Source organism: Pseudorasbora parva, chromosome 14 (genome assembly GCF_024679245.1).
Source record: "Pseudorasbora parva isolate DD20220531a chromosome 14, ASM2467924v1, whole genome shotgun sequence".
Classification (NCBI taxonomy): domain Eukaryota; kingdom Metazoa; phylum Chordata; class Actinopteri; order Cypriniformes; family Gobionidae; genus Pseudorasbora; species Pseudorasbora parva.
In genome coordinates this window covers 24,770,485-24,796,093 of record NC_090185.1, presented here as the reverse complement: position 1 = coordinate 24,796,093, position 25,609 = coordinate 24,770,485, and the positions used below count along the sequence as shown (strand labels likewise).

General features: G+C 34.5%; 1 protein-coding gene across 3 annotated transcripts; it reads right to left on the bottom strand.

The window, feature by feature from the left end:
- Positions 1-1,099: 1,099 nt before the first annotated feature.
- LOC137040421 (guanine nucleotide-binding protein subunit alpha-14-like) lies at positions 1,100-24,399 on the bottom strand. Of its 3 annotated transcripts, none has more exons than XM_067416017.1 (8): positions 23,957-24,399; positions 23,038-23,193; positions 21,298-21,482; positions 20,323-20,477; positions 14,917-15,045; positions 10,347-10,476; positions 5,687-5,840; positions 1,100-1,737 (listed from the first exon to the last, which is right to left on the bottom strand). In XM_067416017.1, the coding sequence occupies exons 2-8, from the start codon at positions 23,186-23,188 to the stop codon at positions 1,535-1,537; spliced, it is 1,107 nt and encodes a 368-aa protein (XP_067272118.1). In that variant the 5' UTR covers positions 23,189-23,193; positions 23,957-24,399; the 3' UTR covers positions 1,100-1,534. The 3 variants fall into 3 exon arrangements, with proteins under 3 accessions (XP_067272118.1, XP_067272116.1, XP_067272119.1); XM_067416015.1 differs by lacking the exon at positions 1,100-1,737 and adding an exon at positions 3,402-4,358 and having other exon boundaries at positions 23,957-24,398; XM_067416018.1 differs by lacking the exons at positions 1,100-1,737; positions 23,957-24,399 and adding an exon at positions 3,402-4,358 and having other exon boundaries at positions 21,298-21,507; positions 23,038-23,175.
- Positions 24,400-25,609: the final 1,210 nt, after the last annotated feature.

The following is a 25,609-nucleotide window of genomic DNA, read 5'->3' as shown; positions in this document are numbered from 1 at the left end:
GTGATATCAAAAATGCTGTTTCTGAAGCAAAACCAAGAAATGTGAATGAATTGTGGAATGTTGTTAAAGAATCATGGAGTGGAATAACAGCTGAGAGGTGCCACAAGTTGGTTGACTCCATGCCACACAGATGTCAAGCAGTTTTAAAAAACTGTGGTCATACAACTAAATATTAGTTTAGTGATTCACAGGATTGCTAAATCCCCCCAAAAAAATGTTTGTACAAAATAGTTTTGAGTTTGTACAGTCAAAGGTAGACACTATTTTTTTGAACACACCCCTTTCAACTAATTGCCCAATTGCACAGCCTTAAGAGCGTGCATATCATGAATGCTGGGTCTCATTTGTTTTCTGAGAATCTACTGAACCTACTGGTAACTTGTTTGCCACGTAGCAATAAAAAATATACGAAAAACCTTGATTATTCTGGTTAGTCACATTGTACTGCTATTATTTTGAACAAGACTGTATATATATATATATATATATATATATATATATATATATATATATATATATATATATATATATATATATATTTATGATATTCTAATTATATGAACAGCACCTGTATTATATATTTAATTATATTTTATACTGTAACCGACGACAAATAATAAAAAAAAATCCCGCAAATTTCCCAATAATTCCTACGCGGGTCAAAATGACCCGTGGGGAAAGGATTTTTATTTATTTTTTTACAAACCACACAAACTCTTCAGATCCATTCAATGTGTGTGTGTGTGTGTGTGTGTGTGTGTGTGCAAGTTCAAGTGCAACAAAAGTTGCAAGTTCTTTAACAACTCTGATTAACACTCAATTTTTAAAACTGAGGATGAGGCTAAATAAAAAGGAGAGTGTGAGGCTAAACAATTCATAAAGTTTTAAGAAAATAATTATTATTGAAAAAGAATTCTATAGAAAATATTTATGGGTCAATAAGACCCCCTTTCTGCATTCTAGGGTTAAATAAAATAGATGCATTTATAGTGTGCAATACTGGATCTATAATGTGTAAATATGGAATAAACACATACAGTACTATTAATAGTCATTTAGCAAATCATTTTTATTCAGAGACTTATTCAGAGGACGTATATTCATTTCAGGGACATTCTGACATTATACCATAACAAGGTGCACATTTTGTCCATTTTTTTATTTTTCATTTCTTGAAATCCTTGTCATATTGTATTATACGTATAACCAGAAGTCCCTCTTAATTTTCAGTTATTGATATTTTGTGATATTCTATTTCAACAGAATATGCACATTTATTTCAGTGTAAAGAAGGTCACATTTAGATTTTAATGGTTAAAAAAAGTAACAAAATAATAAATGCAACTTCAATGAATCAGTCCTTGAAGTTCAAATTAGCTGTATTTTACATTCATATCATTTCAACCCTGTTATAATATATTTCATGGGTCTCCAAACTCGTTCCTGGAGGGCCACTGTCCTGCAGAGTTTAGCTCCCAACTCCAGTTAAACACACCTGAACCAGCTAATCAGTAAGACACTTAAACACAGCATCTTAAAGCATGCCGAAAGACTGCAACTCCTTGATGAGAACCGTTTTCTTGACATCATAGAAGACCTTGCGGATGTTGTCGGTATCGGTTGCACAGGTAAAGTGTTTGTAAATTTGTTTCTGTGCTCTTCTTTGACGGTTTAAAGCTTCTTTAAGGTACAGGGCACAGATGTAGTCCATCGCTTCATCCTTGTTTTGCTTTTGGCCTGGCATCATAATAGGGTGGAGTTGAAGAACATTGAGAAAAAAAGAAGTTAAAGGCAGGTTTTAATAGTTTCCATGTAAAAAAAAAAAAAAAAAAAAAAAAAAAAATTATATATATATATATATATATATATATATATAGAGTGTGTATATATACACACTCTATATATATAATAGTGTTGACTACATTCGTCAAGCTCAAACTTCAACCCTATTACCCAGGGTTTTAAGAATTTTTGAGTACATTTTTGAGAACAATTAGATGTCAAACTACTTTTGGTAACACTTTTTGCAATGTCCTATGTCATTACTATAATAGTTATATAATATACAGCATGCAAAGAAGAAAAGTAAATAATCTCATTCAAATTTCTCAATTTCTAAACAAATTGTAGTGCATAGAAACCTCAACCCTTTTATCCAAGTTTTTGAGAAAAAACATTTGATTCATGAGAAATAAGTTGATGAGTACCTAGTATTTAGCCCTCAAAATGTAGTTACTTTTTAAGCCCTGTTACCCATTCTTTTTCTTTTCTTTTTATTTAGTTTTTCAAATTTGACATTTATTTAATGCTTATTGGTAGGAAATAACAAATTGTATTCAAATTATATAAAAACTATTTTAGATACAGTTTCAATGTTAAATGTTGTTGCAATAATTGACAACTATATATAAAATAAATATAGAAAAAATAAATAAAATAAAATGTAGTTTTTACCTTCTGAGGTTAATAAGTATTTTCTGAAGATTAGAGATCCCTAATAATATGTAACCCTATTTTTATGTAACATCGCTAAATCTTTCTCATTGCATTTTCTCAATTTCTATACAAATTGTAGTGTTGACTACATTCGTCAAGCTCGAACTTCAACCCTGTTACTCAAGTTTTTGAGAAAAAATGATTTGACTAATTGCAAACAAGAGTACCTAAAATGTAGCCCCACAAATTTAGTTACTAACAGCTTCATTTAGGCTAAATTTGCAACCCTGTTAACCTTTTTTTTTTAGCTTTTCAAATTTGATTTTTATTTCATTCTTATTGGTAGGACAAAACACCAACACCTTTTTATTCAAATAGTTTTTAGACACAATTTAAATATAAATTATTGCTAACAGTTACCAAATTTTGCCTGCATATAAAATGAATAGAAAATAAAAATGTAAAATGTAGTTTTACACTATTCCTTCATCAACTTTTGAATTAGTATATTTGTACCCTATTCATGGAAAATCCCTTATTTCTAGTTTGATGATTATAAATAAAGTTAAATTTCCAGTTTGTTATAATAACTTAGGACATAATGGTATTTTTTCTTTTATTTAAGAGTAAATATAAATATACTGCAAAACAAATCATCATCTTTCCTGACTGATTCACAGTGAACGCACTAATATTAGAAATTATTTAATTTTAATGACAGCAGATGAACTGATTCGATTCATTTAAATGCTTAAATATCATCTAACCCTTCTTAATTAGTAGTTTTGTTTGTTTTAATACTAAATGGATCCATATTCCAATGTGATTTAATTAATAACAGTTTTATGTTATTATTACTTTTATATATATATATATATATATATATATATATATATATATATATATATATATACATCATATGATTAAAATGTACTTACTGTAGTAATTACAATAAATTATGCAGATTTAAATGCAACTAACCCTAAACCAAACCCGTAGTTAATTAATATTACTCAGTACTTCAATTAATAATTACACTGTAACAACTGCACCATAAAATAAAGTGTAACCAATCATACTGTATATTTAAAAAACAATCACACATTTTATAACAACTTTTATGACAGGAAAGTAACAGTATAAGCTTCATTTTGAAAAACTGGATTGCTCTAATATAACATAATATAATTGTTTTAGATTATGAAAATAAGCGACATTTCCACTTTAAGACCCTAACTTAAATTTAGCTTTTGCTTGTGTGATAAAAATAGTAGATCATGTTACATAAAGGAAATGTAATGTTCTTTCTGAAAAGAAAGCAGTGCAGTGACTTGCTGTAAGTAATCAGTAAAATCAAATATCAGATCTGCCCGACGTTGCTTGTCTCGCTGGCAGCTACAGCATATTCTTCACGTGTCCCCCTCGAAACCAGAACTCGCTGACAATCTCTCATATGACAAATTCCTCATGCTTTCAGAGGGATGTCGCTTTAAGCAGGTGACTGTCAGTGTTGGAATGAGAGGAAGTTGTGTCTTTCCGTAATAATCTGCAGATGTTTTTATCCTTCAAGATGTCAAAACAAACAAAAGTAAGAAAAGATGGTGCAAAAGACAAAGAAAGCGTAGAGGATGCACAGGGAAAAATAATTCAAGCCATCATTTGTGCTTCCCTCCAAAGTCATTTTATTAGATTGGCGAAAACTGCTGCTTAATGGGACGCTCAGAGCACTCCATATTCCTGCAGAGACTTGATCAGGACAGTGTCTTTCACGTCACTGAAAACCATCCGGATGTTATTGGTGTCCGTTGCGCAGGTGAAGTGAGCGTAGATGTTTTTGCACTCCCTTGACTCGGTATTCATGGCCTTCTGTTTATACATCTCTCTGATGTAGTTCTTGGCGTCTTGCGTGTCCCGTAGTCTGCCTGAGGGTGGCACCAAACCACAGAGGAGGTGAGGGGTTAGTACAAGCTTAGAAGGCTGGAAGGTATGAGCGATTGAACTGGGAGGAGCACATGCAAATTAAAGAGGCGGGAAATATGAGGTAAGCAGAGAGAGAGAGAATCTAACTAAGTAAACATTTTTAAAATCACTATTGTGAAGAGCTTCTGCTTGAGAATTAATATTTAACCCTTTTAGAGGCGGTAGAGTTCAAAGTTCGTTTGTATTAAAGGAGCAGTTCACTCAAAAATGAAAATGCTGTCATTTTATACTGATCCCATATGACATTTTCTTTGCAAAAAATTATTGGATTATTTCTGTTTGTTTAATCAGTAATATTGAAAACAAAAGATTTACATATTGACATAAAATAATATTCATGTAACATATATAAAAGTATTTATACATAAAAATGTGTGTGTGTGTGTGTATGCACAAACATATTTTAGATGCGATTACTCAACTAATATATATATATATATATATATATATATATATATATATATATATATATATATATATATATATATATATATGAATTTTCAGCATCATTACTCCAGTCTTTAATGTCACATGATCCATCAGAAATCATTCTAATATAATGCTTTGCTGCTCAAGGAGCGTTTGTAATTATTATCAATCAAATTGGTTTTGAATGAATAAATTGGTGGATAGAATAAACTGTCACTAAAATGTAATGTGTCCTTGCTGAGTACAAGTATTATTATTATTATTAATAATTCATTGTGACATTATTTTCATGACAATTCAAAATTAATATGAAAAAAAATCTAATTCTCATTACTAAAATGTAAATGAAAATATTATTTAAATTGTATTTACAAAATGTTGGCATTTGTGATCCTGAATATAATTTATGCGGAATATTTTTTTTATTTAAATTATGATCAACTAATTTAATAATATATATATGTGTATATAAGGTGAATGATGACAGATTTTTTTTTTGGCGAACTATCTCTATAAATATAACTATAAAAACAACGAGGCTGTCTATCTTTAAATCTCAAAGATGGAATCACCCCGATCAAACATGCTTGCTGTTCTGCCTGAAATTGACTGTTTTTTGGTTGCCGTTGGTAACGGGGGTAGAGGGCGAGAGATCTAAAGCGATCAAACTGGGGCCATTTCCACAAAATACGGCTCCATATCAGAACTAAAGAACTGTATCTGTCCTACACATCTTGTTCCAAAACCTGTTCCAACGGCTCTATCAATTATGTTTCCTATACCCTAAGGGGCAGGGCAGGTCAGGGCCTATTTACTAAGTTGGAAACCCTTCTTTCCATACCTCCAAAGCCTGGAAAGTAACTTTTTAAGTCTGACGTCTTGATCTTTTCCTCCAGGATGTCCATCTTGTTTAGGAAGAGGATGATGGATGCGCTGGCGAACCACGGTGAGTGGATGGTGGTGTAGAAGAGCGACAGGCTCTCTTTCATGCGGTTCTAGAGACGGAGAGAGGAAGCATTCACAGCAAAAGTTAATCAAATGAGAAAGACTATAGGTGTAAGAGAGACTACACAATTTATCAGTGCTGCATGTAAAGAGAGAAAGAGATGCAAACACGTCAAATGGTCAAACGTGGATCTGTCATGAAATGGCTTGGTCATGTTTTACAACAGTGTCAAACATATGTGTTTGCATGAATAAATAAAGTCAAGTAACTCTCTTCAGAGCTGTTGATTGGTTCTCTTAAAGTGGACCGATTTTGTCAATCGGTCTGTTTGTTCTATCTACGAAACTAAGTAAATTAATTTCCGCTCCGAACCGGCTCAACTCGCCATGGCCCTCCTCCTTCCCCAGCACCACCTGACTAGATCTTATTGGGGTTCTCCCTACCTTTCTTCCAGCAGCTTGCATACTATTCACCGTGTTTATTAGCATTTTTTGGCAGTAGCCTTCCCTCATGCAGCAGCAGAAGTATAGCAGATCTAGTCCACCAAGACTAAACTTATGAACATTTCATTCTTATCAATAAATGCTTTATAAATTTATTCAGAGAGTTGTCATGACTAAAAATAAAATGATGCCTGTTTTTGAACAATAGAGATGTTTTGCATTGTGAAATTATTCTCATGATCATTAAAACCTGTCAATAGCCTATTTTAATATATATATATATATATATATATATATATATATATATATATATATATATATATATATATATATATATATATATATATATTAAGAAACGTCTGTAAGAAATGTCTCGGTTACGTATGTAACCCTCGTTCCCTTTCAGTCGGTCACGTACGTCGAACGTGACCGACTGAAAGGGAAACATTGATACACATGAGTATTGCGATATTTTGTTTGGTGATACTGTATCAATTCTCAAAAACACTGTATCGATATTTATATATTTACATCCAAGATTCGTGGCTTTGTGTTTGAATTAAACCACTGTATACAACCCAACCGCTAGATGGCAGTGTTATCTCAGAACGTATCTGATGCGCATGGTTGCCAGGGTCACGTTTTTCCCGCAAAATTTGGCTATTTAATTTTTTTGTTGTTTTTTTTTTACGGAGCCGCGGGTTGTGGTTTTCTGGGCTATAATTGTGTGCATTAGCATTAGCAAACCTCACAAGATGATATCATAGAATGATTCCGCTCCCACGGTTAACACAGCTGAAGTGTGGACTCACTTTGGCTTGAGCTACAAAGAAGCCACTAAGGAAATCAACAAGAGTCATTTCGTTTGCAAAATAGGCCAAGTTAATATCCAGTACTCAGGAAACATTGAATCGGAGAGCTCGCTTAACATCCGGACGTCATCCACGTTGCGGAGAACCGTTTCGATAGAATACATACAGCACATTTTCCTCTTAGTGACAAAATAAACACACTCCAAAACTGACAGCGGTGGCAGCAGAACGAAAGCATCTGATCATAGCGATGTGAATATGGATGCACCAGCTCTGCAGTCCAGTAGCCTACTTGAAATGGGACTTTATACGATAGACTGCATTAAAGAAAACAGCTTTACAGTATTAAATATAAAACAGAGAGTCATTCAGTCATGGAATGAATGAACTATGCACTTTCTGTTGCTAAATGGTTTAGAAATGAAAAACTGCAATACTGTGAACCTTTAAAACATGTAGAATAAAGAATCCTGCAGTCACTTTACTATTTTCCTTTACTTAGATAGCACAAAATAGTGATATAAATGATGCTGTATTAATTCAATAAAACAGTTACTTGTCATGTTTTATGCATATAGTTGTGTTCTTTATTCTTTTAAATTAAGCTTTCTAAAAAAAAAAATATTATTACCCTGTATATATTACGTAACCCCTGTATCGTGATACGTATCGTATTCGCCTGCGATAATAACACACATATATATATAATCTCATTCTTATTACTGTTATACACAGAATTGTTTTATTCAAATTATAAGTGTAAAATTTTGGTATATCTTGTTCTGAATTTAAAGTTAAGTTGGAAGTTGGGATTATCTTTTCTTCCCTTCAATAGTCCATCAAATTTCAATCAAGTTTTAATTTATGCTGATTTTAATTGTATGTAAATACTGATCATTTTATTTAATAAAATTATTACATTAATGTAATGCAAAAAGAAATATATTCAGTTTTAAATTAAACTAAATGTTTTCATTATGCTACTCTATTAAACTGTATTTTACCATGGAAAACAAAATGTGGAAAAAAATATCCAGACAAGATTATGTGTTATTTAAGTATTATTTATAAGTAAAGTTAATGTATGTATTATAGTTTTTATATGCTATTATATAATTTTTTTAATGTTAAAATTTAGTCATTTTGTTTTGTGCTTTTGTTACATTTACATTACATTCAGCTTTATTTTGTATCAGTTTTAGTTGAGTAAATTTGTTATTTGAAACTCAGTTTTGTTCAAGTTTTTTAACTTTAGAGTTTTCATCTAATGTTTGTCTTTTATTTTATTTTAGCCTTAATTTTAGTTTGCATTTTGTAGGTTTAGTTAACTATACTGATTTACACAGGGCTGCCAACTTTTGAGTTTAACTAAGGAAGGGGGTTTAAAAAAACTTGTGTATTGTGTTTGACAAAATATTTGGTAACTAAACAGAATCCATAAAGTTTAGTGACAACATGTTATAATGTTTACATGGTACAATGACTGGTAGGCTACTGCTTTTATTAGTGCTTGATACAAATTTCACGATTTCAATTAATAATTTGATTCTAATTCAACATTGATTCATTTGGATAAATATCAGGTACAGTAGATACATTTTTCTCAAGGAAAAATCTCAACTAATGCTGTAAACATACAGAGAACCCTGTCAGCTGGTATTATTATTAAAAGATAAAATTAACAACAAAATTAATATAATGTGTTTTTTTAGGGGTGACCCCGAATAGTCGAAGATTCGATGCATCGATATGCGGAGCCTGATTCGACCACCAACCTCAAGGTCGAATCTTCGCGGGTGTTATGAAACGAGGATCATACCATTGTGGCAATATGGGGGTGCTTAATATTTTAAAGCCGTGTCGTGGCGCTGAGCTGAGCTGAGCATCGGTGTGCGACCCCTTTAAGGGCGCTGAGCTTCGCACCGCGCCTTTAAAATTAGAACACGTTCAATGAGTGTACACACACCGGCGGCAGCATTCAGCGCCTGTCCGCGGCCACTCAGGAAGTTGTTTAAAATCCTGCTGCACCACAGAGCGCTTTCGTGCAGCTCATCTGTCAGTCAATACAAAATTGAGCTCGCGTGTATATAATATGTGCGTCAGGTGGCGGTGTGAGACCCTGAGGCGCGGGGCTGAGCTTCGTGTACGTCCTTCACTCGCTTTAGGCACAATCGGCTTCAGAACGTGCATGTAAACACACTCAAAGTGTTCTTTTCCTCTCTAGGCAGGTATTTTTTTAGGTTTATTTATCAAAATGTTCTTTTATATATTTGTGTGATGTTCTGTATTTCGATCGCGGCTTTAACATGTTATGAGAAAACGGTTTATTAATGTTTATCCACCACATTACCTTTTAGGCTATTTGAACCTAAATAAGAAAGCCATTGTCAGTTCGTCTGTCAGTTGGCAGGCAGTTTTGGTCGCTTTATTAAAAGTTGTTGCTGTGTGCAGTGTGTCGTGCCCCTCCCAACCCATTCACACACACAGATGATTCGACTATCAGTCGACCATAGAGAGATTCGACAATTCTGATTCGATTGTCTAAATCCTTAGTCGAGGACAGCCCTAGTTTTTTTATATTAATAATAACACTACAATGTTTTAATGATTTGAGTAATAATATAATAAATATGTAATATACTGCATACATTTAGCAAAATACTGGTTTTTATTGTTCATTTTTATATCTAACTAACATGATATGATCATAAAATGTTTTTTCTGAGGTAAACGTAACGTCAAGCAACGTTAAGTAAGGTTCCACTGTTGGAACACTAATTGAGCGATTACATGAGGCATTACATGAGGCATGATACATTTCAGTAAGCTGTACAGTATCTTTCAACATACCTTCTGAGGTTCATTCATGTTTATTGGTGCTATAACTAATAATAAAGTGGAAGAGATGATCAGCTCACTTAAACTGAGGCACTACAGCAATTAAAAAGCGGCAAACTGTATTTATTGTTTGAATTTTAATAAATCTGACTTTTAATAATGCTGTAACTTTGTTTTATATCAAAAGTCTTATCTGTTGGTGTCAGTGTCTCTTTGCTTTGCAATTTCTCACTGCATGAGAAAATAGACGTGTGTGTGAGAGCGCGAGAGTCAATTGTAAGGGTCTCACACATTAATTTGCCAGCGCTGGAATTATATATTGTCACAATTGAAAAATAAGTTATGCAAGATTTTTTTCTTTGGATTTGCAGTGAAATATGACTCAGGACTCTGGCGACCCAAGATATACTAATCAAAGCCATCGATTGGGATGAGACAGACTGGGGCGATTGAGACGCTCACCTCCGTGTTATTCTCCTCCAGCACCTGGTCGTACTCGCTGAGGGAGGCTAAAAATATGAGCGATGTCACATTCTCAAAGCAATGGATCCACTTCCGCCTCTCTGACTTCTGGCCACCAACATCTACAATCCTTCAGAAAAGAAAGTGGCAAGATTGAGATTTGTTTATTCTTGAAACCTTGTGTTTAAACCAAAAACATTCAACATGAACTGTCAACCCCTATTGATTTATTCCTACTTCCTTACTGTCATATATCAAACCTGTCTGCCTTAAAAAAAAACTGGACTGCATCAGGTAATTAGCTCATGTCATTTTCCAACATATTTTAAATTTTCTGTAAAAGTGCAAACCTTTCCGCGAGCAAGGCTAGAATAGAATGTTTACTGAGGTTGCCAAATCATTGCTATTGCTAAAGCATTTTTTCTAGGTGGTTGCCAAAAAAGAAAGTCAGGCCCTGTTCACATTAGTGTTTTTAAAAAATACAATTCTTGTCTATACAGTTGTTTCCACTGCATTTCAGAAATGACCTTCATGCCACAAAGGTTCCATGTTATTGCTTACACGGTTTTTGAGTATGGTATTGTTGATCTGTAATTTACAGCTTTGTCCCCGTTATGATGAAATCACAGGACCGGATACCAGTTGCCATGTCAAAAAGCTCTTTTATTGTCATATGTATCAGGCATAGGAGAGAAACTTGTTGTCGTCATGCCAGCTGCATGTTTCCCTGTTTCCGTTTCTCTGTTTCTCTGGGGCAGTGCATTTACAGTGAGCATTATATACCACTGACAAAAGGATTTACAATTCCTTACAAGGTAGCAAAACTTGCATCCTATGGTTAAAATAGAATGTATACTTCATGCGTACACATGTGTTCCATCAGTCAATGATACGTCACTAATGCCACGTGTTACATGTATGCATTCCTGTATGGGCAAAATTATCTCTTCCTCCCCTGTGTCTGCCATATGATTCCAATGTATGTCCATGCAGTATATACATAACTCTCTCATGCATTTAAACTTCACAAACACATCATACATCCATTTATGAATGAAATAATATTAAAATAATAAAATAATATTCAAATAATAAATTTCCAATCTACAGTATGTTACAGAACCGTTGAGAGAGATGGCACTGGGCTACATTTTCAAAAATCCTAAGTTGATAGAACAATAGACCAATAGACTATTATTAACGTACAATGCTTTTGGGAAATGCAGCCTTGGTCTGTCATTGTCGTGCTCAGGTAGCATAATGGGTGCAGCCATGCTTTCGTTTTCAAAAGTCAACATTTTGGTCCATTTATACTGAAACACAACCCTAGATTTTTCAAACTAAAACAGAGTCTGCTCTGCAGCATTTTTCCAAAAGTCTCAGTTTTCGAGGGTCGAAACCGGCGGAGTGGTGTAGATGACAGGCGTAACCGTAGCAAAAGCTTAAAACAAAAATGCACTCGTATAAACTGGGACTAAATCTTATTACTGAGCACCACTTTTCTGGTTTGCAAACCCCTGGAGGTTTATGATGAAACTACAGAGGGTTTGTGAGTTAATGAAAAGCTAATAAAGTCTTTTCTTCCTTATTATAAAGTTTATCTGAGTGAAATGGCTTCTCAAAAGAAATAATGTAGGGCGGGACATGATTTTGTCCATTAGGAATTAATTGGATGGTTGTGGTTTGTTATTGGTCGATAATGTGACATGTGATATGAGTTGTCCCACATTACGAGGATGCATGAATAAAATATATATATTTTATATTTATATTTATATATTGAAGGGGGGATTTTGAAATCCACTGCCGCTTCAATATACCTGTATATATTTATATCCTATAACTTCATAATCAAAACCTTAATTAATATTCATCTTCCTATATTACCTATACTATTATAATGATTCTATCCAGTTATGATTTTGTTTTAGTTTCTTGTTTTCTAAAGTGTGTATTTGGTCTCTGAGGACTGACTGAGGGTCTGGCCTAGAGATGTGTGATGTGTCACTAAACACTGGCAACAAGGTCATGTGTTTGGATTTTGGAGGTATCACACACCCCTAACATGTCAGGAGTGCAGTAACAGCGTTTGCTCACTTAGCCCGGCTTCCAGATATGAAATATGGATTTGTCTTTCATTTAATTTATTATGTTTTATTCCTTTTATATTTCCTTTTACTGAAACACTAAAGAATCAAGATGAATATTGCCTGTACTATTGTGTGTCCCTCTCACTAAAAGAAAGCACATGTTATCAGTATGTTTTGGTAAGAACTAGTTAAAACTGGAGCTTAATCAGCTCCAACCTTGGAGAGACTGTGTATCTGTGTATGTGCGCAATATTCTGTGTTACAGATCAGAATGGTGTTCAATGGGCACCCTAAGAGATGGGTGGACTTGTTGTTCTGGGCAAGCTGGCGCCTGCTCCAGATCTGGAAGGTCACTACAGGCCTAATTCTGGGGTGAAAGCGTCAACAAGTGACACGTCAGTGGAAACGTGCATCAGATTAACTCGAGTGGAAATTTACCATGACTGTGCATTGTCTCTGAGCCAATCAGAACCATCCACATCGCAGTAATGATGTGGATAAGACCTTGAAAATGGTATAACTGTTGGGACAATTGTATGTACGATAGGGCGAGGCAACGAGACGGTGAGAGAGGGAGCGCGGCCTACGAACTCCTTGTGAGACTTGAAGCTGGCTTCTGCTTTTGAAACTGCAAACTATTCTTAAGTAAATTTTTCTTTTATTTAATTGCAATCCTGACTCTGTCTTCATTTCTTCACTACTGGTCCTGGGTCATAAGCTGTTAACCCCTAACAATATAAATAAGTATTATGTGGATAAATCAAATAAATCATTGATATTAAATAATCCATTTAAAATAAAACGCTTACCGTATTTTCCGGACTATAAGTCGCACTTTTTTTCATAGTTTGGCTGGTCCTGCGACTTATAGTCAGGTGCGACTTATATATCAAATTTAATTCATACTGACTGACAAGAATAAACATATAGCCGCGAGAATGCGCTCTATGCTGCTCCTGTAGCCTAATATTTACTTATACACAACAACTTAGAAAGACTGAACACAAACAAAATGCTCCCATAAAGAAAATCTTATTCTGCAAAATACAAACAGCATGTAGTAAAACATGCAGCGGAGAACGATTCTCACAGCGTTCATCTCGCGCGGCAGAGCCTCTCCCGGCAGAGAGTTCAAGCGTCTGTAGACTCGTTCCTTCAGCTCTGGCCATCTTGCTTACTGTCCGCAAGTAGATTTCTTTTTCTTCTTCATCACAATTAAAGTAACCTCTGCTTTTCGCCAGTCCCTTACAAGTTTCTCACTCACTTCAAACTTTCTTTCTTCTGCTCGGGTTATGCAGTGAAGCGGGCACGAGCGAGTGCACGCGAGCAGGTGGTCGCATGCGCGCGCGGGTGCTCGCGTGCTCGCATGCGCGCGGCTCCAGCTCTGCCCTAATGCGACTTATAGTCCAGTGCGACTTATATATGTTTTTTTCCGCGTCATGACGCATTTTTTGACTGATGCGACTTATACTCCGGAGCGACTTATAGTCCGGAAAATACGGTACTTAAATATTTTAAATATATGAAGGCCTGGTTTCACAGACCGGGCTTAGATTAAGCCAGGATTAGGCCTTAGTTTAATTAGGGCGTAGCTTTCATAAATGTGCCTTAGAAAAAAAAACATTACTGGTGTGCATCATGAGAAAAAACAATGGCATATGTTAAGATATGTCAGTGCAAGTTGCTTTCAGTTAAAACAGCTCAAACATGCATTTTAGTCTAGGACTATCTTAAAGGGTTAGTTCACCCTAATAATAATTTAATAATAAAAATAAGAATTCTGTCATTAATTACTTACCCGAATGTTGTTCGACACCCGTAAGACCTCCGTTCATCTTCGGAACACAAATGAAGATATTTTTGTTGAAATCCGATGGCTCAGAAAGGCCTTCATTGACACCAATGTCATTTCCACTCTCAAGACCCATAAAAGGCACCAAAGACGTCGTTACAAAGCCCATCTCACTACAGTGATTCTACAATAATTTACTAAACTAAATAAAGACTTATATAGTGATGGGCCGATTTAAAAAAAAAAAGATTTGAACGGTTATGAATCACCATATCGATTCAGGATTCGGTTCACCAATGTCACGTGATTTCAGCAATTTGACACGCAATCTGAATCATGAATCAATCCGCTGTTTCATAACGGTTTGAAACTTTGTTTTGAATTCAGCCCATCACTATATAAGTCGTTATTTAGCTTCTTTGCGCACAAAAACTATTCTCGTCGCCTCATACAATTATTTTAGAGCCACTGTAGTGAGCTTTGTAACAACGTCTTTAGTGCCGACTAAAGGAAATGACATTGATGTCAATGAAGGCCTTTCTAAACCATCACATTTCAACAAAAATATCTTAATTTGTGTTCCGAAGATGAACGGAGGTGTTACGGGTGTCGAACGACATTAGGCTAAGTAATTAATGACAGAATTTTCCTTTTTGGGTGAACTAACCCTTTAACTAGTTTACGGTACCTGAGGGTGATCTTCTCCACGCTGAAGGCATAATCATTGATGCCTGTGGTGGGGAATCGGACTCGTAGCACATCCTGGGCTGTGGGGATGTAGTCTGGGGCCGCGATACGATCCAAATTTGTCATATAGCTAAAAAACAAAAAAAGCAACATACTTCAGTGTTACATTTCAGAACTGTGTGAGTGTGATAAAGTGCCACGATGTTTGCCTTTTGCTTTATTGGTGTTTGTGCTTTAGACGGCAGCTTAATTAAACGTCCTGGTTTGTTTGTGTTTCTTATCATGGCCAGTATTGTAGAACTGAAAACCTGATCGAGGAAGCAGGAGGAGAGAATGAGAAGGACATGCAGAACTGTGTAAAGGAGTGATTAGGTAACGATTAACAAGAACGCTCTAATGTACAGGAAATTTGCTTTAAATGAAGCACTGCCTTCATTTAAAGGGCTTTAGGTCTATCTGTAAATCGCATTGACAAAAAAACATAATGACAATCTGAGAACTGAAAAGCATCAAAGCAACAATCGTCAATATAAGACAATAGAGGGAAAAACGGACTTGATTGGACCAGCATGCTTGTCTAAAGATATAGCTGTATTGCCCTCCAATGGTGCCATTTGGATCTGCACAACCTATTTCAGGGTTTTTTCATCATTATATACATTTGACAGAAAAAAATCCTGGCCCAGTTTAACTGGGAAATTACGTTTTTGTTTTTAAACTAAACAATATTAAATTAAACTGTTAAAATTTGTGTTAATATTAACATATAAGTATTAATCTGTGATACTATTGATAGAATAACAATAATTATGTAATTATATAACTGTAATTCTAATAATATTGATAATATAATATTTAATAAAGGTTAATTAATATCATAATATAATATTATAAATAAAAAATCGAAACGTTTTATATTAGATAATATTATTGTAAATATATTCACATTTTAAAAATCTAGATAAAAATGTATTTAGCAAAAATGCATATAAAATTGAATACATGTGTATAAAATGTAATAAACAATTGTTTCATTAATAAATATTATATTAGAAAATAACTATTATTAATACATTAATAAAGGTTAGTATAATGTCTAGTAATATTGACCATTTAATATTTTATAAATGCTAATTAATATCATAATATAATATTATAAAAAAATGATTCAATATGTATATTAGATAATAGTATTGTAAATATATTATTCTAATTTTAAAAATCTAAATAAAATGTATTTGGTAAAAATTGTATAAATAATAACGCATATTCAATTGAATGTATATTAAATGTATATAAAATGTAATACATTATTTAATGTCATGTAGAATTTAACTATGAGTAATATAATATATAAATAAAGGTTAGTATAATATAGATTATACTACTAAATTTAAGAAATATGTAATTTTATTAATAATTAGGTCTAGATGTTTTTTACATATACTTGAATCTATAATTGAATACTTGAATCTGATACGTCAGTATGGTTCACATTCTATGGTCAAATATGTTTTACAAATATTTATTACACGGCTCTACTTGATTCTGATTGGTCAATCGAGCCATCCAATGATATTTTATTCCCAACTGGTCCCATTATAACAACTGGTAAAATCTGATAACACAGGCTTCATCCGGGTAACTGAAGTCAGCAATTTACACTTGCTAGGAACATTTTTTTCTTATTGGAAGATTTGGGTTTGGTTAGCTTATAAAATATTAAAATTCAAATCAATATTTTGTGTACAATTATTTAATTATGTCATCTATGTATTACTCGATCTCGTTTCATACCAACACAGCAGCTGCCATTTTCCGCCAAGTGTTTTACAGGTATAGATAACAGGTACGAATTGAAAACAGTTTAATCTCGAATCAGTATCTCTTTTCCACATAATTATTTATGTGGCGGAATGCCGTGTAATGTATGACTGTACCGTATACCTTAAAGCTCCACTGTGTGATATTTTCCCCCATCTAGTGGTGAAAAGGTATATGACCATCCAGTGAATAATAGTTTCTGCTCCTCTCAATTTCGATTTCGTTTCAACTCCTACGGTGGCCGATTTAGTCATGGCTTCCAGTTCGACCTCTTCGGTGAGTGTTGCTTCATGTGATGAGGTAACTTTTGAAAACTATTATAATTTGCAGTTATTTAATTTACCAAATGATCTATGATCAAATTAATCTATGTAAAATGAATAATAGTTTTACGTTTTCGTTATTTTTAACCAGTCCATTGCTAACATCAGCTATCAGGTTCTTTTATCAGTGCTATCGTTATTCTGTATATTATACAACACCACTAGCTTAAGGCAAACAAATTATAATGCAATTAAAATATTAATCATGTTATCCGTCATAGAACACGGATTTATGTTATAAGGTAAACAGGGCTGCATTTCCCGATAACTTTGTCTCTTAGCGCGCTACGAAGACTCTAAAGGTTTAACTTAACTGAAGGTATACCATTTCTAGGTGTGTTCCCCGAACTATACCTTAGGAGGTCGCTTAAGGTATACCTTCTTAAGTGCGACGTTAGCGGGTGCTGTCCGTGGCCGCGGTGCTGAATTTACTTATATCGATGGCTCAAGAATCGATTATTTACTCTATGCAGGGGCTGTTTCACTGCGTTATGTGAAAAAAGTATGTTCTTTATAAAAGAAGCACTTCAGAAATAGTTGAACTTTCATTTATCATTCAAAATTGCACCTAAATTTTACATAATTCTGAAATGAGTGCACGAACCAGCAATCTCATGCTCAAACGCATCATGAGCATCACGCGTCATTTAAATTATTACAATATATTTTCCATAGAGTGTCTTGATTTACTCCAAAACCAGGGATGATTGCCCATGCAGCAGCTGCTTCACATTATTGTGTAAATAACTCATTTATATTATTAGAGGGCCTAGTCAATAAAAACGCAACACGCAAAACATATTATCAGCTGCTACTATATGCGGAGAAAAAATAAAGAAAGAGGAGAGCCGCCAGCAGCTGATTTCAGGGCTGAGGGGCTAGCTGAGCTCCGTCCAGTTTGTCTCAAAAAAGTTGGTCCAACAAGATCTAAAAGCTGCTGAATTTGCTTTCGTGGTAGGCGAAATTTATTTTTAATAACAGCTTCTGACATGGTAGCCAGGGGACTAAAGTTTTCACGACTAAATGGCTCCGCGGATGGCGCCGTCTTTGATTTAGCACAATTCTATTCGCTGCCTCGCTGCCAAAGTTTGACTAAACTCCCCTCCACAATCATTCCCTTCAAATAGACTCCTAAGCCTTTCCTGTCTAATGGTTTGCCAGCTGATGTACCTTTGGATAATATCATTAAAAAGCTAACAACCATTAGTGTTTGTAATTCAATTTTTTATGACAATTTTAATCATTGCATTAAAAACAAAAAACAAAAAAACAATTCAACTAGCCTAATTGAACACTGGGTGTATATTACAACTTCAGAATTATATTCGGATAGACTGACATATAAAGAAGCTTTTTCACAGTGGTGGCCACTAGTGGAATGAACTGTTAATAGTGATAAGGTATAGCTAAGAGTGGTCCAGACCAACCTTACGAAAGTATGACTTAAAGAAGGTATTCTTAACTAAGTTCGTTTCGGGAAACACATATTAACGTTAAGGGATACCTTAAGGTATAACTTAAGAATGACGTAGAGTTAAGAAGGTTTTGGGAAATGCAGCCCAATACTTTTTCATCATTGACGCGAGGAAAACTATCCTAGACATCGTTCTAGTGTTATGCACAGCACACCATGATATAATTAGCCAAGCAACAATAAAACTTCCAATATACACAAATAGGCTGAATTAATATTACCTATCGAAAAGAAAGCAGGCAACGTCAGCGTTCTTTTTAAAATCGTTGCTCCTCATGAGCTCTTTCCATCTTGGAAAGGCCACTCCAATATTTACTTTTGTCTTGTTGATTTGCCTGTTGCGTTGCCGTCTTAATTCTCTTTTCCTCTTTCTTGGCGACTCTGATACATATCCCGCAATGTTACTAGGTCCCCGACCCGGGTCGAATTCGGTAATCAATTCCGGGACGTGGTTGCTTTCACACAAAAGGCGACCCGGCAATGTTCTGGGAATATTGCGGGTCCGACGTGCAGTGTGAAAGGGGCTTAAGAGTGATCCTCCGTCATCATATAGCAGCCTCAAGCAATCCCCCTCTTCACATTCGACACGGTGCCATCGAGTGTAAAAACGCGAAAAGCGAAGCTTGAATTTACGGGTATGTCCCTCTTTGGCAAATGTACTTTCAAGATGGAGGAGCAACATGGCGACCGCCATCCGAACCCTCAACACTTATGTATTTTCAATGGTATATTATAAAATTACGAGAATGCATTATTACTTGAAAGAAGTAAATATACATTAATGAGCACATATATTTTTGAAAGAACTAAGTGTTTTTAGCTAAGAATAAACTAAAAAAGTTACACAGTGTAGCTTTAAATGTCCGTCTAGTTTGAACTTGCAACTGCTTTCTCTTCGTAAAATATTTTGACTCTGATCAATATTTCATGTCTAATTATGTGTCAAGTAGCTGTGTAATAAGCGGGATAATGTACATCCAGCCAGTTATTATAACAGAATATACCATTTCATGTTATGCAAGACCTGATCACCCTGTCTGGGTTTATCCTGCGATTAAAACAATTACATTATCCCTTACATAATACTCTGATGGTGACACAAACTGGCTGTAAAGAGAGGACAACGAAGGAGTAAGGAACAAAAATAGTCTTCAATAAATCCTTCCTCCAACAAGGAATACACAGGAGATTGCAGAAGAATGTACTCAACCACGTTGAACTTAAAGGGATAGTTCACTTTAAAATGAAAATTCTGTCATCCTTTAATCACCCTCAAGTTGTTTCTAACCTGTATGAATTTCTTTCTTCAGCTGAACACAAGGGAAGATATTTTTTAAATGTCAGTAACCAAACAGTTAACCCATTGGACCCATTGACTTCCATAGTAGGAAAAAAAAATACTATGGCAGTCAATGGGTCCAGTTAACTGTTTGGTTACTGACATTCTTAAAAATATCTTCCCTTGTGTTCAGCTGAAGAAAGAAATTCATACAGGTTAGAAACAACTTGAGGGTGAGTAAAGGATGACATAATTTTCATTTTAATACCAGATACCAGACGAAAAAACAAAGGAAACTCAGGGCTTAAATACACGGAGGATGATTGATTAAAACAAAACAGGTGTTAACTAATTAAGTAAATTTCATGGCCATATCATTTATTTCTTTATATGTAATAAATATGCTAATGTGCGGTCAACTGGTCATCATTTCAAAATCAAACCCTTCAGAATGATGTAAGACTTCATGTCAGGGTGCTGATCACCCCGTTCGATAGAGACACTTACTATTCTGTGGAGTCCAGAAGCTGGTACTCTCTACGACGGCCGTAACAGGCCTTGATACCCGCGTCAGCCCAAAGTCGACGAATACCTTCCACGTACGTTCTGTCCAAATGTGTTATCTGACGTATTTCCACTTCATGAAACTGTTGCCCATATTCCTGAGAATGTAAATGGGAATAATTAAGGCTTGTTTAGAAGAACATAGTGCAGTTAATATTTGTAATCCTGGTCAGTCTGGTTTAAAAATGTTTGTGATTTTCAATTTTAATATACATAAATATAAAAGAGTCTAAGTATAATATATATATATATATATATATATATATATATATATATATATATATATATATATATATATATATATATATATATATATATATATTGAATATACACACACACACACACACAGACATAAATACATAAATATAAAAAGTGTAAGCTTCATATATATTTATGTGTTGTATATTTAAATGCATATTTAAATTTAATATACATATTAAAATATGTATTTTTATATAAATACTAATATTTTAAAATTGCTTATACTAATATTTTACATACCAATAATTTATAATAAATGTACTGTAATTATTATACAACTTTATAAAGTAGAAATGTAGGTCACAATTTTTACCTACATTTACTTTAAGATGAGGTAGTTACATTGTACTTACTCAAATAAGTACTGAGTAATATGAATGAACTACATGCACTTACTATAGAACTAGGTTTTCGTACTTATAATTATGCATAATTTACAATTATTACTATATTAACTACATGACTGACTTTACATAAAACTGCCACCTTAAAGTAAAGTGTTACTGAGAAGAAACTTTTATATTGTATATTTAAACATATTTTTGCTTGTGCAACCTGTGTAATCAGGGGGCGTTTCAAGGAGCATTGTGAATCCAATTTCAACTTTAAAACTGGGCGGGTTGAAAACAAATCAGGTCTTTTCTTTTAGCAGGTCACCTCGTTCTGTGGGTTGGCATAGGGAATCCTTAAGGTGGTCATCGCCACCGTCAGAGCCTTCATAGCTGTGAAGATATTCTGGAAAACCATTTTAGTGTAGCCACGCCTGTCTTCCTCCGAAAAGCCCTTGCCATGAATAATCCTCATCTGCTTGATAAAAGTTGTCTTCCCGCTTTCTCCAGTGCCTGAAATCCACAAGGATAAAAGGACCTACTTCATATTAAATGCCTTTAACTACTATGTACAAACATTTAACTAAATAATTTGATACGATGCACTTATTTGTGTACATACATGTCTTATGTAATTACATCTGTAGATAATTATGTAATTACATCTATAATTATATATATAATTTTATTATTATTATTTTATTTTATTTTATATTTTATTAATTTTTCCAATAGGGATTTAAAAAAAGACTTCATTAGAGTGTTATAAGTCATTAACTAAGCCAGCCAGTAATGAGGTGAATCCTAACATTAGAAGCTTTGATTTGAAGCAAAAAAGTATTTTGAAATCAGATACAAGATTAACTAAATATTGCACATAACAAAGCTTTTGACGTAAGTGAGGCAGAATAAAAAAAATTAAGTAAATATTACATGAAACAGAAAAGGGATGTCAAACATTAGTTCTGAAACCAGGTCACAGCATAACAAAAAAGGAGAACCGAGAGGAATGTAAGGTGCAGATGATAGCATATTAGGCTTTTCTCATGCACAGGAATGTTATCGGTCCTGTTAACAAAGCGAGATGTTTGAATTGCGGACTGACATACGGAGATGTACAGTGTCACAAAGCATGTGGCCAGACGTGTTTGGATGCCTTCAAACTAAGGTGTCCTCCACCATCGGCGGACTTTCTCTGCTGTAAAGTCTACAACTATTTCTCTCTTATTGTGGTCATTTAAGTGATTTGAGCAGACAACCATTAACCAGTTATCGGTGACTCAAACTGCAAATATTTGACAGGCAAACAATCACACATCACATCATCAAATCAGTGTGAGTGGTGACAAAGGGAATCGAATGAACATTTTTACCCATTTCATTATTACAACAATGAACAGGAAAAAATGTCAGGCATGTCCTGATGTTTTCGAGCACGTCAAGAATGTGTCCCTCAAGACGTCACGTGACAATTTTGAAAGCTGATAAAGACATTAGTCATACTAACTATTGACAACTATCTCCGGGTAGGTGGCCCTACAACAATGACTTGTCAAGCTGTGATGTTCTTTACAACACACTTATTTCCTCCATTTAAGTCATAATTTCACAACAATAATCGGTAACCCTTTATTTTACAGTGTACTTATTACATATGTTACATGTGGTTAACATAGTAATAACAGTAGATTGTGCATAATTATATGTAACCGACCCTCAACCATACCATAACCCTATAATAATTACATATTATTAATGAATATTACTAAGTACTTAAATATATTATTATACTGTAATAATGACACATTAAAATAAAGTGTAACCCAAACCCACTCATTCTGGCTTGCTGATTGTCTCCAGCAGAAATGCAGTTAAAATGGTCATATTATATCAAAAAAACATATTACAGCATGTTGTAATTTTGCACCACTTTGATTCTTATTTCGAGACTCCAGATCCATCACCTGATATACCAATTTACAAAGATCTCAGCTCCTTGGGTGATGTCTTCAGTGTCCAAAGTTGTGCTTATAAATACAGGCTATTTTAATAGGCAAAAATATCTCACCTAATAAAAGTACTTTGATTTCTTTCCTCTCTTTTTTCTTCTGGTCTGCAAGGATTCTTTTGATTTCATTGTGTATGACGATGGCGTTCTTCTCATCTTCAGACAAGCAACAGCTACACGTCGTATAGCACCATCTCCAACAGCTCCCCATCTCTCCTATAGGGCATAATGAAAATTTCTGAAGAGAACATACAAGTTCAATTTCCCTTTAATTTAATGGTTATTAAGAAAAGGAGAAATATATATATTTATTTATTTATTTATTTATTTATTTTTTTTATTTTTTTTTAACAATGTACTGATGTTGTTTTGAGTCGAATCTTTTGGAAAGAGTCAAACTGAACCGGTTCACAAAACCGTCTAAACAAATCGTTTATGGAAGTTTCGACTGCTTCTTCAGTGGACATTATATTAAAACAGTATTATTATAAATTAATTATATAAAATTGTATTTATATACTTTGTTTTTTCGAGCCATGTTGCCTACAACAAACTGAAGTGAAGTGAAACACGAGCTTGAAATATGCTAGAGTGGCGTTGTGACTTAAAAGAATCAGTGAATCGTTTTTAAAACTACTCGAAAGAACCGATTCGCCTAAAATGAGCCGAACTTCTATCATTGGTATATCATCAAATGTATACAATTCTACTCGAATGTATGTGCTGGAATTAATGGACTGTTCTGGAAAAGAACTCGTGTTTAATTCTATTTAATTCTGGAGTCGTTTTAAAGCTCTGTTTAAAACACATTGGTCATTGGGCACAATCTCGAACTTCCTCTAAGAAGAAAAAGACGAAACCTAATACTTATAATTACAGGTGCGCAGTGCCTTTTAATATAATTATAAAGGGGGTTAAAAGAAGGGGAAAAGAATATAATTAAATGGAGAATACAATACAAACGGGTTGAATCACTCACCTGCATTCGTCGACACACCTGTGAGTCAATGCCTTTACGAAACACGAACCATTTTCCTCCCTGAGCCGAACTGGATCTAAACCAACTTCTGTCACCTGTTTTCTCAGGAGTTTCCCCGCCAAAAAAAAAAAAAAAAATCAAAATTCTTCTGTAAACGTTACATCATTTTCCCCACTGGCTTCAGAGAGATCTACCTGCAATTCAGGAAAGCCCTTCTTGAACTCTGTGAATATGGGCTGTCTCAAAACTAGTCAGCTGCCTACCTAGAGGCGTTTACACAGCACGCGTTCTGGTGTTTAAACGAGAAATGCAACGGAACACAACCCATGGGTCTCGAGCAAAGACGGTAAAAAAAGAGATGCGTTTTCAAAAGTTTTTAGTTTGACGCGAAACGCTCGAGACGCGACGCGAAGCAACATCCGTCTGACGCATGCGTGTAGAACCACCCCCAGGCGCGCACCAGTCAGCATTTTTAGGCATCTCCCAGAAATGCCGTTTTGGTGGACAGCTTCCTACATTTTGATACACATCCGTTAATAAGTGTAATGAACCCTTACTATAAACATTCACTAGTATTGACATTGAATCGAATATACAGTGCTACACACTGACATGAGAAGATGAATATAGTTTATACATAGACCTATACATTATACACAACCTGTTCTAGAAGTCACAAGTGGTGTTAATTTCTTGAATAGCTTTGCAGGTATTTGACACTCCTCTCTCGGGCTCTGTGGATGTCAGTCTTTTGTCTTCGCAGGCAGAACCGGTTTACCTGGCCTTTCGCAGTGTTGTGAGATATTGAGATTGCCTATAGTCCACATATCGCCATGGGAACAAGGTAAGTAAGCCAAAGTGCTGAAGAAAGTCGGAATGATTTTGGTATATTATTAAACGGGGAATCTATCTACCTATACCTATTTTAAAATATTGGCTAATATTTATAGCCTTGTTATTCCAGGCAGGTCTGAGATAGTCCCAATATAAACAAACGGTAGGCAGTGACCTGGAAATGACTTTAAGGAAAATGACAGGCTGCATCCAGTTATGCAAGGCAAGTCGAATCAAAGCAAACTTTGGAGTACATTTGGCTGCTTTGTGCCCTGCAAAGGTCAACATGTTGTTGCTTTTGGTTTCATAATATAATATAATATAATATAATATAATATAATATAATATAATATAATATAATATAATGGTAACATATTATTTAAGGGTTAATGATCGCTACATTAACTAGTTTATTAGTTTATTAGCATGCATATTACCAGAATATTGGCTGTTTATTAGCACTTATAAAGCACATATTAATGCCTTATTCTGCATGACCTTATTCTACATCCCTTAAAGGGATAGTTAACCCAAAAATGAGTTGGGGTTAATAAAGGCCTTCTGAAGTGAAGCGATGCATTTGCATTGTTGAGAAAAATATTTAAAACTTAATAAACTGTAAAATCTCTAGCTTCCACTAGCTGTTGTACATAGGTGTTCACGAGAGACTTCTGTTCCAGGCCGTAAGTTCTGGTGACGAATTTGGAAGTGCAGAGGATAGAGCAAAACAAAATTTGGTTTAGCAAATTTAGCATATTGTCACCGGAGCGTCCTACGTTATACGCTGGAACGCGTGTACGACAGTTAGCATAAATTACA

Excerpts from the sequence above, each read along its gene's own strand:
- LOC137040421 (XM_067416017.1), bottom strand. The coding sequence starts at position 23,188 with ATGGGGAGCTGTTGGAGATGGTGCTATACGACGTGTAGCTGTTGCTTG. Across the intron at positions 15,046-20,322 it reads CTTCTGGACTCCACAGAATA|CTATATGACAAATTTGGATC; the intron begins GTAAGTGTCTCT and ends TTTGTTTTTTAG. Across the intron at positions 5,841-10,346 it reads TGGAGGAGAATAACACGGAG|AACCGCATGAAAGAGAGCCT; the intron begins GTGAGCGTCTCA and ends CTCCGTCTCTAG.